The 12237-nt window shown below is 38.9% G+C and overlaps 1 protein-coding gene across 2 annotated transcripts in view; it reads right to left on the bottom strand.

Moving 5' to 3' along the window:
* The window catches only part of CEP112 (centrosomal protein 112), a 173716-nt gene that overhangs the window by 40701 nt on the left and 120778 nt on the right, over window positions 1-12237 (bottom strand). For both annotated transcript variants that reach the window (XM_059828064.1, XM_059828063.1), the window contains exons 22-23: window positions 6228-6290; window positions 2271-2420 (exon numbers count right to left, since the gene is read on the bottom strand). In XM_059828064.1, the coding sequence (XP_059684047.1) occupies window positions 2271-2420; window positions 6228-6290 (213 nt within the window). The remainder of the gene's footprint in view (window positions 1-2270; window positions 2421-6227; window positions 6291-12237) is intronic.

Here is a 12237-nt window from a genome sequence, read left to right as displayed (position 1 = left end):
ATTTTTTAGTGACAAACTTTTCAATAGCTTATATTATATTAAGTCTTCTCAAAGACTTATGCTATATTAAAAATTGCTTTGTCTTTAGAATGTTTCTTTAATCACCCCTCAAGGTCTTCAGCTTATCCTAGGTTAGATGTTTTTCCCCATCTCTAGGACACCTAGGATTCCACTTTCACCAAAACCAATTTTTTTTTTTGCCCCAGGCTAATAAAAAGCAAAGTATTTCTGCATATGCTCATCTAGAAGTATGTGTGGCTCTTAAAAATACTAAGTGATTGAATATTAAAAACACCTCTTTCTTCTTCCAGAAGCGTACATAGCAGTTTACCTTCCTAAGAATTTTCTGCTTGGGTATCTGGCTTTCAGTACATTTCCATTAAATCAGTGGTTTCAAAGGGAGATTTTTTTTAAAAGTACAATATTATTGATACTAAACAAAGTTCAAGAACTCTAAGCATAACAGCTCCTGCAATTTCTTCCCCAAGTTGACCAAATCTTATAAAACATACTCGCAGTACCAGTGCTAAAAGCTCTCTGGGACACTGCTCAGAAACCCTCTGCAGAATTCCCCTTTGGTTTTTATGTATTTCATTACATTTTGAGGTAATAATGTCAAAATTAAGTTCCTAACAGCCAAACACAGATTTACATGGAGAAGGATTTCGTACAACCTGTCATCATTAGTGTTCAAAACCTGTTGTTACCAACAGCTGAATTATTTCCACTGAATGTCATTCAATTTAAGTGAATCCATAAATTCAACAGTAGCGCTTGCACCAGGTGCTAAGAAAAAAGCTGGTAAACAGTCTAAAATACGTATTTCAAATATGTAACTCAAGAAGGCGTGGTAACTATTAAATTACAGCATATTTCTGACTACATGGAAGACTATTCCACTGTCACAGGGTTTCTGCATATCTAGGTGGCCACTGGAAAAGCGGAGAACTACAAATAGCACATTTTCCTAATGAGCAAAAATCCACCTGTACCACAAAATAATGTGATTTAACTCTTTGCAGATCCTAGTGATGATAAAAGCTACCTCTAGTGATTCAATTTGGATAACAGATTATAGCCAACATCTATGTGGTTATATGTTTGACAGAAGAGACTAAAGAACAATCAGAAAGAAAATTCTGTTCCTCAACACACACAAATAAAGACAGACATTTTCCTTGAGGAAAAAAAAAAATCATTAAACAAAAAGAACACTCTGCAGATGATGAGATAGTCATGTCAACCTAATTTCCTTACGCAAATCATTCAGATGTAGAGGACAACATTAAGTGTACCATAACTGAACATCAGATAGTTCCAACATGTAAAAACTTCCATGGTTTCTTTTCAGCACAAAAGATTAGACAAACTGTAGGGGTTCATTTTTTCCTGAGTTTCTAGATTTCACAACAGAATTCTTTGTTTGGTACTCGTAAATGTCTTTACGAGGAAAAAAAGGAATTTCCTTCTGCTATACAGCTTTTAATGAAGTGTTTTGGTTGTTAACCCTAGCAGATTACATAATTTCAGAAATCTTCCATCGCTCTTTACTACTCTGAAAGGAAAAATGTCAAAAAAATAATTCTACTTCCTTCTGCAGGTGGGATTCTCTGCAGCCACTTTGAATCAGGGTGTCAAAGCAGCAAGGAACAGCCCAAGTATTCAGAATACGCAGACTCTTAAAGCCTCTCTGAAAAAGGCCAGAGAATGCAACTCTGATGCAAAATATGGAGAAATCTAATGAAAGAAGTTACAAATAATAAATATTTTATTCCATTCGTACTTAGCAGAGACTTTGTTTTCAGTGGAACTTAAGAACATACGTTCCTTCATTGCAGCCTTACACATGAAAGGTGAGATCGCGTTGTGAACACCAAGCTGAAGCCCGTGCCATGCGCCTGGCGCCCAGGTGGGCAACTCGCCTCTCCTACCTTCCACCTTTTTCTCAGGTACCGAGAGCACTGTATGAAAGTGCTGCAAATACCTTAAAATATCTGAGTACACATTAAAAGAAAGAGAACAGGGAAGTTTCAAGTATTTGACTGAAGTGGATGGATTAGACTCGCCAAAACCCAACGTTTCATGCAGGCATATGATCAGCTAGAGGAAAGCGAGCCTGAGTCATCAGCTACATCAAAGTCAAGGTCCAGTGAATGGAATTAGTGCACGCTGTGTGAACAGGAACGATACCTGCATTCATCTGCCCACTGCAGAACTTTTAATTACACTCAAACAGCCAGTAGCATCAGTGACTAAAATCCCCAGATTACCTTGATTGCTCTGTCATTATCCGTAATCAGCTGCTGCTTCTTATCTTCAAACTTCTGTACAACTTCCTGGAGCCGCTGCTCCGCGGCAAGCTGCTGCCGGCTGTTCTCCTCTGTCAGAGAGGAAATGGTTGTCTTAAGTTCAGCTATGATCTAAAAAGAAAACAGCACGCTAAATCTCTCTTCAGTAAAAGGCATGTATTTTGCATGTTTTTATGCTCAGTACAAGCATGGCATTGGCAAACTCTGCTGTGCAAGCTAAATATTTTAAATTAACATATGACACAGTAGCAAGCATGAAATTCCACGCAGAGAAAAAGGAATATAGTAAGGCTGCAAATGACAAAAATTGCTGAACACAAAATATTTGGAAGGGTTTTCCACTATGAGATTCCAAAATGTTTACTCTTAAGAACAAAGCACATCTGTGATCTTCAAAACAGAGCATGTTTCCAGTCTTCCACTGCACCGAAACCAGCACTGCGAATTTACATAGCGATGGCGGTGATCCTTTTCTAGAAGGATGCTTTATAGCTTGATACTGCAGAGAAGAAAAAACCCCAAATTTACCTACTAGACTGAAATTTAAACTCGATAGTGAGATTTCTGAGCTGCTGAAAGGAGCATATTCTGCTTAGCAATACGGTGGGACCTGATTCAATGTCCGGGACCCTTACACTACACCTTTCACATGATTCATTCATAATTTGCTGAAATGTACTTGTTTCACCTTTTTTATCACTGTGGAAAGTCATAACTAAACCTGATCCTTAAGCATATTTACAGAATTTTATGCTGACATGTAAGTCATCACCCAGCAAAGCACTTAAACACATGAGAGAGTCACTGACTTTAATGTATATATTGAAGTTTAAGGTTAAGCTGCTGTAGCAGCATAATATAGTCCAATTCTAAAAACACTTCAGCACACAGGCAGTTTAGGGAGAGATTACCAGAGTGCTCAGACTCGTGTGTTTGCAAGGCCTCCTCATCGGTAGAGGAACATTCAACTATACTAAGGCCACAGTTACTTAGGAAAAAATGGGTTTTTTTAGAACTACTAATAGGATAGGACTAATATATTAAGAAATATTCTACAAATGAAGGTACTAGAATCATGGGAGAAGGGGAAAAGGACTGATTAAAACTCTGCTGTAAATTTATTTCTCTGTTTTACTACCTGAAAACCCCAGAGAATAACAGGGATTATGAGTAAAACCTACATGAATATTTCTGTATTTCTTTTCTAAAAGCAAATGCATATTAAAAAAGATAATATACTGACCAAAAGGAAGGCTATTTGCCCTTAATGAGCTCAATGGGCCAAAGTTTAGATACTATCTGGATAGCTGTAACTCTTCAGGCAGAATTAAGCAGTATCGCTCGCTTTGCAATTTAGATCATCATTTACATGACACACAATTTGCACAAATCTGGCTTTGCTAGGTGGGTAACACATGCAGCGAGAAAGCAGGAGAAAGCGATGGATCATACGAATTATTAAGATAACAATTTGAAACCACACAAACCTATACCATGGTGGGTATGTTCCATTTTGCCACTTTTTAAAAAGAAAACAAAATCAAAACCCCTTTAATACAACACGAAAGTGCAATTTAAAGCTTTTACTGGGTTAAGACCCTGGACTGCATAGGAGTTCTGCAATGCATGCAATGAAATTTCAGCATGAATCGATGGAGAAAGATCTGCTTTGTGCAGTACTTTTCAGAAAAAAAAATCTGTTTACTTTGTATAAACTTCAGAGGAAATTTCTTGAAATATCTTCTCTGTGTGGGTGTTAAAAGTGAATGTTCCAAGAGGCCACAGAGAGTACGATTAGACAGATGTTGTCAGCAACATGACCACAAGAAAAGTTGCAATTGACCTATTATTAATACTGAGCTACAAAACCCCCTATGTTTAAGTAACTTCAGGGATTTGATTCAAACCCACAAAAGTAAAGAAATTCAGACATCAGAGTGAAACTCCTCTATTGTGCCAAACAGCCCTGACTTGTGATGTATGTGTTGTGTCTGCCACAGAAAGCGCAGAGGAATGCCAGTTCTGGTCACCGGGTCCATCTCTCCCCAAGAAAGAGAACAGTGTATTAGCTACAGCAATGCCTAGCTTAAAAAAAATAACATGTCTCAAATTTTTCCATTTTGAGACTCTTCTACAGGCCAATAAATGTCAGGCTGACAAAATGTCTTACGACGTTTAAGTTAAATAGTTATTACCTTGCACTATGCTACCGAGGTGTTCCCACTGTAACAACTGAAGCAATTTCCCTCACCCCTTGCTTAAAAATTCAGAAATGCTTAAATTATTCCATCAGTTTTTAACGAATGGACCAAGACCCATTTTTGTATTGACAGTAAACTACATCTGGCATAGAGAGGCTGACTTTTGATTACACTCACTAGGCAGGACAATAGCCTAAAAATGACAATGACAAAAGGTAAAACAGAGTCAGCAATGAAAGGGATTCTTTTCCTTCAGGTCTGGCATGCATTAGATCTTACTTTTTGAGCTTTATCAATTTTGTGCTATTCAAGTTCAGATAGCACGATAAAAAAAATAGGGGTTTTTTTGTTGTTGTTTCTTTCTTTCTTTCTTTCTTTCTAACTAAGGCTCTCAACAAATTACTAAAAAGGCATTTAGGAAAGCATTCTCTCTGACTGATCACAATTGGGGAGGGTGGAAGGGACCAGCTCAAAGCTGGGTCACCCAGAGCTGGTTGCTCAGGATCACGTCCAGTCAGGTTTGAGTATCTCCAAGGACGGAGACCCCACAACCTCTCTGTATGCAAATGAATGTGCAGAAAATACACATTAGGTTTTAGAAATATAATGTAAAAATATATTGAACAATGATTCTGATAAATGCAGTCTCAAAAAATGTGGTGTGAAAAAATATGATAGTCCAATGACATTTCACTGAAATAACTAAAGCTAAAACTTTGGACAACTTTTACAGACAGTGAGACTCCAAGGTAGCTGAAAAGCTGAAATCAGGAGCTTTAAAGTATTTGAAGTGCTTGTTTGCAATTTCTTGTCATTGTCTCACTGTTCACCTCTGCCTAGTTTAGAGGCTTCTAAACCATTCTTAGTAGTGTTTTTATTGATTTTAAAAGGGTATTATTAGGCTATTATTACTATTGCTGAAAACACACTTTGCAAGTAAAAGGGAGGCATTCTGCTGCGGTTGGGAGGAATGAGAAGAATGACACCTTCACATAAATCCTCGTGGCAATTTTCTTATTATTAAAAGCTTAACTTCTGGTTGCATCTCCATCATTTTTCACACTTCAGTACTATCTGTCAATCAAACTGAAAGCTGAAGTATTTCAAAATCATTCTGTCTTATCATTTTCAAGCATTTATGTAAATTCGACACACATCTTCATCTTCCGTGTTCAAAAGACTACTCTGAAGAGCAAAAACTCAAGTCAAAACTAGTTTGCTTCCAGGAGACTAACATTCTTCAGAGCGTTATTTTGGGCAGAAACGCTGAGCTGGCTGGGAGCAACGACAGACGTCAGGATGGCAGAGGTGGGACTGCCGTCCTGCCATCGGCTGTGCGGGCAAACACCGCCTTGGGACACGAAATGCGAGTCCTGGTTGTGCAACTGCTCCTGATTTTACGAGATGTGCGGGTTGGCGGGGCCCTTCCCGCCGGCTGAGGGAGGATTCAGTCCTCTTGGGTCCTCAGGAGAGGAAAAAGTAGATGAGAGAGATGAAATTCGGAACTCAAAAAATCCCCACCCATTTTCTCTGGTCAGTGTAATGCTCTGTGCTTTTTGAGAGGTTAAAATCTGCAAGACAGGCATTGGCTGTTTGATTTGGGAAATGGTTATGGCTTCTCTTGATCGTCAAGACCAAGAGCAGAACTAATTACACTTCTCATCAAGTGTCCAAATCAAATGGATTCACGTGAGGTTCCTCTCTTCTCGCTACCTACCTGCGAGGATTTAGCCAGCTTCTGGCCGTACTCCTTCTCAGTCTGCTTCAGCCGGCTGTTTGCCTGAAACACACACAAAAGGCAACCAGATTAGCTCAGATGAAGAACGTGTACAGACACTTTGCCACCGACCCCTCCGCTTGGCACCTCATCCACATGCCTATCGCTGAGCGGCTGGGACCCACGCCAACTCCAACGCCCTTTCGTGGCAGCCAAAAAACCGCAAGGGCTTGCCTTTGATCTCGGGCCAACTATTCATCACTTAAAAGAGGGGAGAAATTGTACCTCTGCTGCCAATTATTAGAAAAACATAAAGACTTCTGCGGATTAAAAAAAAAAAAGAGAGCGAGTGTGTCTGTGTGGCAGGGGGAGGGAGGCAACACACACACGAGTTTATCAGGGTGACTTCGCTTCTGATGGGCGGGAAAGGGAAAGGAGAAGGTCCCAGGCCCAGGCTGCAAGCGTACAGCACGACATGGAAGACACGACTTCGTGTCTCAGCTTAGTGTCTGCAACTGCCTTCTGTCCCGCTGCACGTCCCTGCTTTTCTAAAGGTGGCGATTACACTGAAAATCGACAACACGCAGCTGAACCAACCAGGAGCTCTTGGACATACAGCTCTTTCCTTGTCCTAGCGTGTTTTTTTTTTCCCCACAACTCAAAGATAAAGAATAAAAGAAACTGAAAACAAGGCTGCTTTGTCATATTGGAATCCAACATGCAAATATTTCTATAAGTCTGAGGAAAAATAGCTCCTAAGGTTTTTTTTCCTCAAATAATTGACTTTCAGAAATTATTCAATAACTAAAAAATAAATTCAATTCAATTTCAGGACACAATTCTGATTTGTATTTTTCTTGCCAAGTGCCACAGTATTATATTGATAGACCGTCCTCAGAACGCTGTCCTCAGATGAACTGCGAAGCGCTCTTGTGTTCTTGGCTCTAAAATTTGAGGACAGGTGTCTAAGAAAAATATTTTCTTAGGGGGACAGAATATTACAAAGCTGAGTTCTGAAGCAAATTTAAGCTGATTAAGTTTTCAAAATCTATCTGACCTCGTGTTCAAATCTTTGATCTGTCGTCCCTAGTTTTACGGCACAGCATCCAGCACACAAACACATGCTCCTTCAGCCGCCTGCGTGCCAGCGCCTGTTTTGGGGGACCACAGAAGCCGCAGGGGCCCCCCGACGCCTCTGAACCCTGCTTGGATCCCCTTGCAAGACTGAACCCCCAGCTCTGCAAACACCAGGGATTTCAGTCAAGCAAATAGTCGTATTGATTTTACTGGACTGTAAATTTAGGAGCTTAAAGTTGCAGACAGCGTTTGCGAATCACCGCCAAGCGTGATAGGGCCTGAATCATCTTGTACAATCCAGGCAGTCATGTAGGGTGCAGCTTAATATAAGTATATTACAGCCAGTTAAAAATAATCTTAACGTTTACATGATACTGCAATTTAAGATCTTGAATCCCTTAAAATTCCAAAATTATGAAACATATGGAGGTCTTTATATTTCATCTGTTTGTTGGTACTAAGAAATCTACTAAAAAAGTTAATCAAAACCAATTATCAAATACAAGCATAATTTTTGAGAACACATTTTGGTTGTTTTTTGTTACAGAGAAAATAGCACTACATACTGGTTTAAAACAGCATATACAAGAATTCTGGAGCACCAGACAAATTAAATCCCACTTCTTCTACATTTATTATTTAAAGTGTGCCACAAACACTGTAAGGCCATATCGTGGGGCTGCATAAATAAGAAGGGAGCAGTAGCACAGACGCAGCTATGCCAGACAGCTCTCCGCATGCTACATTTCCCTTTGTACTCAGGCTGACCCATGTTAACACTCTTTCCACTGTATTGTCATCTAGTTTCAGATTACGTTTTACCACCACTGCATATCATAAAGTGACAGAAACTGCCAGTTATCTTCAGGGAAAAAAGTAAAAAATAAATTACAGTAATAGTATAAATTACTGTTACTCCCAGAAAGGGAGAGATACTAGTCAGCGAGACAATGCAAAGCAGATCACGTTACAGCTGCTCTCCCCCAACTTGCCTGGGGTAAAAGTCTTCATCTTTCAGAGCAGCAGCTTTATAACCTCCACAACCCATAGAAGAAATCCCAATAAATAATAAAAAAACCTCCATAACTTTCATAAACAAATTAGAACTTGTTTGTTCACACTGAGTAGAACCAGGATGGCACCTCTGATAGACAAGACAGAGGCGATCCAAAAGAAAGATATGCTGAATTTCAGTGTTCTACTCTTAACTGAAGGCAAAGAAAGTATAACCTACCAGTTTATTTAAAGGCTATTACAACATTTTATTTTATAATGGCTTTAACACATTCCAATTAGCAAAATATTTATAAGTTGTCTCCCAGTCATGAACAAACCACAAATCCTTGCATTTGCAGTCCCAAACGTCCTTATTTGAGGGGTTTGATTTTCAGAAGTACTGAGCTACCAAAACTTCCACTGGAGATGGCAAAACCACGTTTAGACCAGCTCTAGCTGGTCTATCTGGACCCTGTGGCACTAAAAACTACGGACACCTGCCGACTTCAGCTTTTCTCCCTAGGTCTGTAACACCGTACAGGTCTTGCATCATCACAAACTGCGCAGGTAGCGCCGGCGAAGCTCTGCAGAAGGCAGTTTCTACAAGTTATATCACACCAGTCAGCTGAAAAGATCTAACTCATGGTGATGTACACGAACTCTTTTCCTTTATCTTCTTTTACTGCAGAAATACAAAACTTTTCCCTTTTTAAAACCTGCGACTACACTAATTTAATACCTCTTGACTATGGGCTGTTGCTTTGCAGCCTAGGGAGGCACAAACCTACTGCCCTGGGGCACATGTAGCACTGCTACGCAAAAAAGCGCCTTTTTACCTTGATTTTTGTAAGAAATGGCTTACTGCAAAGTAAATACACATAGCTTCATTCAGTGAACATCGCAGAAGATTTATATTGCATTTATCTTGACAAACGAGAAGGTTAGACACGGCACTGGGTACACAAGCAGCATCTTCCTGGGCTCCTTCTTCTATAACAAGCTGCTCGGCTCATGTATTGCATGAAGCATAAGCTGCTTCTGTATTATTTTAAGGGCATTCCCTCGCTTTCAGGTTACATGCTATTTCAGAAACATAATGAATAAGAATCCAACTGGAAGGTGAGCATTTGGAGGGTCAGCCAGTATTCATTAAAGTCTAACTCTTTTTATAGCAATGGGCAGCACTGCAAATATAGTTAATGGTCTTAAATCAGTTTTCCGTGTGCGAGAGGTAGCTGTTGAAATTCACACGTGGCAAAAACTTGCCAGAAATATCAATTGTAATATCCATTTGTATAATAAAAAGGTTTAAATTGGATAAGCCATAGAGGAATCCCACTGATTCAAAAATTAACTTCTGTTTAGTTTCACACAGTTAATACATATTTTAGCTAAAATTATCTGATTATGACAATTTTACATGCAGTTATTTTATATTACAGAGTGAGGACTTTTGCATTAAAAAGATTATGCCCTTGTTACAGTTAATTGGTTTTAAAAACCAACTATAATTCCATAACAAGCCTTAAAGCATCATATTGTGGTTGCTGAGCAAAACTGCACCGACTTCAACAAAACATTTCACGTAAAAATTAAAAACGGTATTAGCACTACAGATGTGGTATCTGAATTAATGGAGGCTATTCTAACACAGTCGGATTTTAATTTTTTCATTTCGTGAAACAGAACAGTATTACTAATAAAAGAGCAAAGGACTTACGATGGGACCATACCGCAAAAAGCATACCATGTCTTACCCCAATTACAAAGTTTTTACATGCTATTTTTAAGGTATAAGATGTATTAGAGGGGACTGTTAGTTCTAGTCCCACTCGATGGAACGCACGCCCTAAGCGGCCCCGGGGGCAGCTCACCAGTTCGGCCGCCGCCGGTGTCAACAGCAGCTCTAGCTGCGCTATGGGGTTGGCGGGCACGTGGACAACTTCATCTTCCAGCAACATCCATGAAGGCATTTAGGACATCTTGAACGTTCATCAAAAACGCAACCGCTAAGAATTTTTTGGAACAGTACAAATCTGTGCATATCTTCCAGCTTTGGAATGGTGACTTTCAGATGGGAAGTTAGATTTCAATTATGCTACAAAATTAATATGAAAACTAACCGCTGCAACCCAAATGCAGATAGATTTGTAAGAGTTAAGGATGCATAGTGAAATACTGTTCATCTATATATGAATTACAGTTTTGTGACTGATTCAGTAGTGTTTCAATTTGATTTCAATCTCCCCAATACATAAACAAACAACCCCCCCCCAAACATAACTCTCATGAACTAGAAGGTTATACACATACATATACACACCCCCACGTTCGCTAATAGAAAAGCAGATTTAAGAAATCTGTTTAGGGTACTAGCTATGAAACAATCATTTTTCAAAATGCCTGCAACTAGCTAAACGATGGCCATACATAAGCTGATCCTCCATAATTAGTTAGATAAAAGTGTAAGCAAACTAAATAAAAAAAAAGAAGGGAAAAAAAAATCAAAGGGTGGGGGAAGGAGAAGAAAGAAAACTTGCTCCAGGGAAGAAGCAACTGTTCTCTGATGTGCAGCAAAGAATTTAACATCAAAGAACTAATGTAAATGGGGCCCATTTACCTTAAACAACAACACACCGCACCACATTCTGGAATATTTCTATTTCAGTTTGACAGCATTATGCTTTGTACCAAAATTCAAGATTGTGTAATTTGACAGATGTCAAAAGAAAATGACCTTCAGAATGGCTAACTGTAGCAATTTTTGTTATTAAGTATGTTAAAACCCTCTGTACAGTATCTGTTTAAACTTCAGAGATTAGCAGATCACCTTTTAAGTTCCTCTGATTGTACATAAAAACTTCATTTCGACCTCAAAGCCTGAACCATGTATTTTCCTTATGTGTCTCTAATACCGGCAGTGGGTGACCTCCTACGCCAATACCCTTGTTCTCTCTACTGCTCTCCCCACCAATCAGATACCAAATGGAAAGCCGAAACTCTGTGTAACAGTCAAAATAGCACACCAATTCAAATATGTAATTTAAGCCACCCAAAAGACCATTAAAAATAGTTCAATACCCAAAACGATGTTAACAGAATAATTAGTCAAGTACCAAATGACTTCAAGGGTTTTGAAAATGAATGATAGAAATCCCAATCTGTCATACCCACAAATCCTATTAATATTCTATTTTACATTCCACTTTTGTAGGTCTATAAATCTTTTTTTTTTTCTTTGAATGTACATCTTTACGAGAAAAAAACCCCTCTTGTTCATGTGCTAAGTACTTTTCATTGGGAAAAAACCAAGAATGAATAGAAATGAATTTGACACTCCACCTGTACGGAGAATTGCCTTTCTGCAGTACAGCACAATTCTGCGCTTAATGGGGGCCTACCAAAAAACTGCTTGTGCAATCTGTGCCTTGGGAAAACTCTGATTTCCTGTCCTTTCATTTAAACCAAAAGCGTATTTCTAATCATTCTGAAATTATGTAGAGAAATTAAATACAGACATTTAACTCTTCCAAAAATTCTTCTATGAGACTCCAACTGCATGGTGTCTGATGCCAAAGTTACACCATCCTTACACTAGTACGCAATTACTAGCTTCATCTAGATGGATTTACTGAGCATCTAAATATTTCCCAGCATCACTAATACTGATTTCTATCCAATATTGCATTGAGCCAGGCACCTTATTTAAAACCAACTGCATGATTTGGCCTAAAATACAAGCCTTGTATACAATACAAGGTTTTAAACCCAGATTAATAGTCTAGGTTTGCCACATGAAATTGTTCAATACCTTAACTATACTTTATACAAGATAGTGCTGACGCAGACAGACAGCAAATTATAGCTTAATCTCAAGATGGACTGTGACATTTGACCAAAACAATTCAGAGGCGAATGGCTTTTATATTATGGCACG

The sequence above is a fragment of the Gavia stellata genome, chromosome 22 (genome assembly GCF_030936135.1).
Source record: "Gavia stellata isolate bGavSte3 chromosome 22, bGavSte3.hap2, whole genome shotgun sequence".
NCBI classification, from domain to species: domain Eukaryota; kingdom Metazoa; phylum Chordata; class Aves; order Gaviiformes; family Gaviidae; genus Gavia; species Gavia stellata.
Note: the sequence above shows the minus strand (reverse complement) of the source record. Positions and strands in the feature narration are given on the sequence as shown.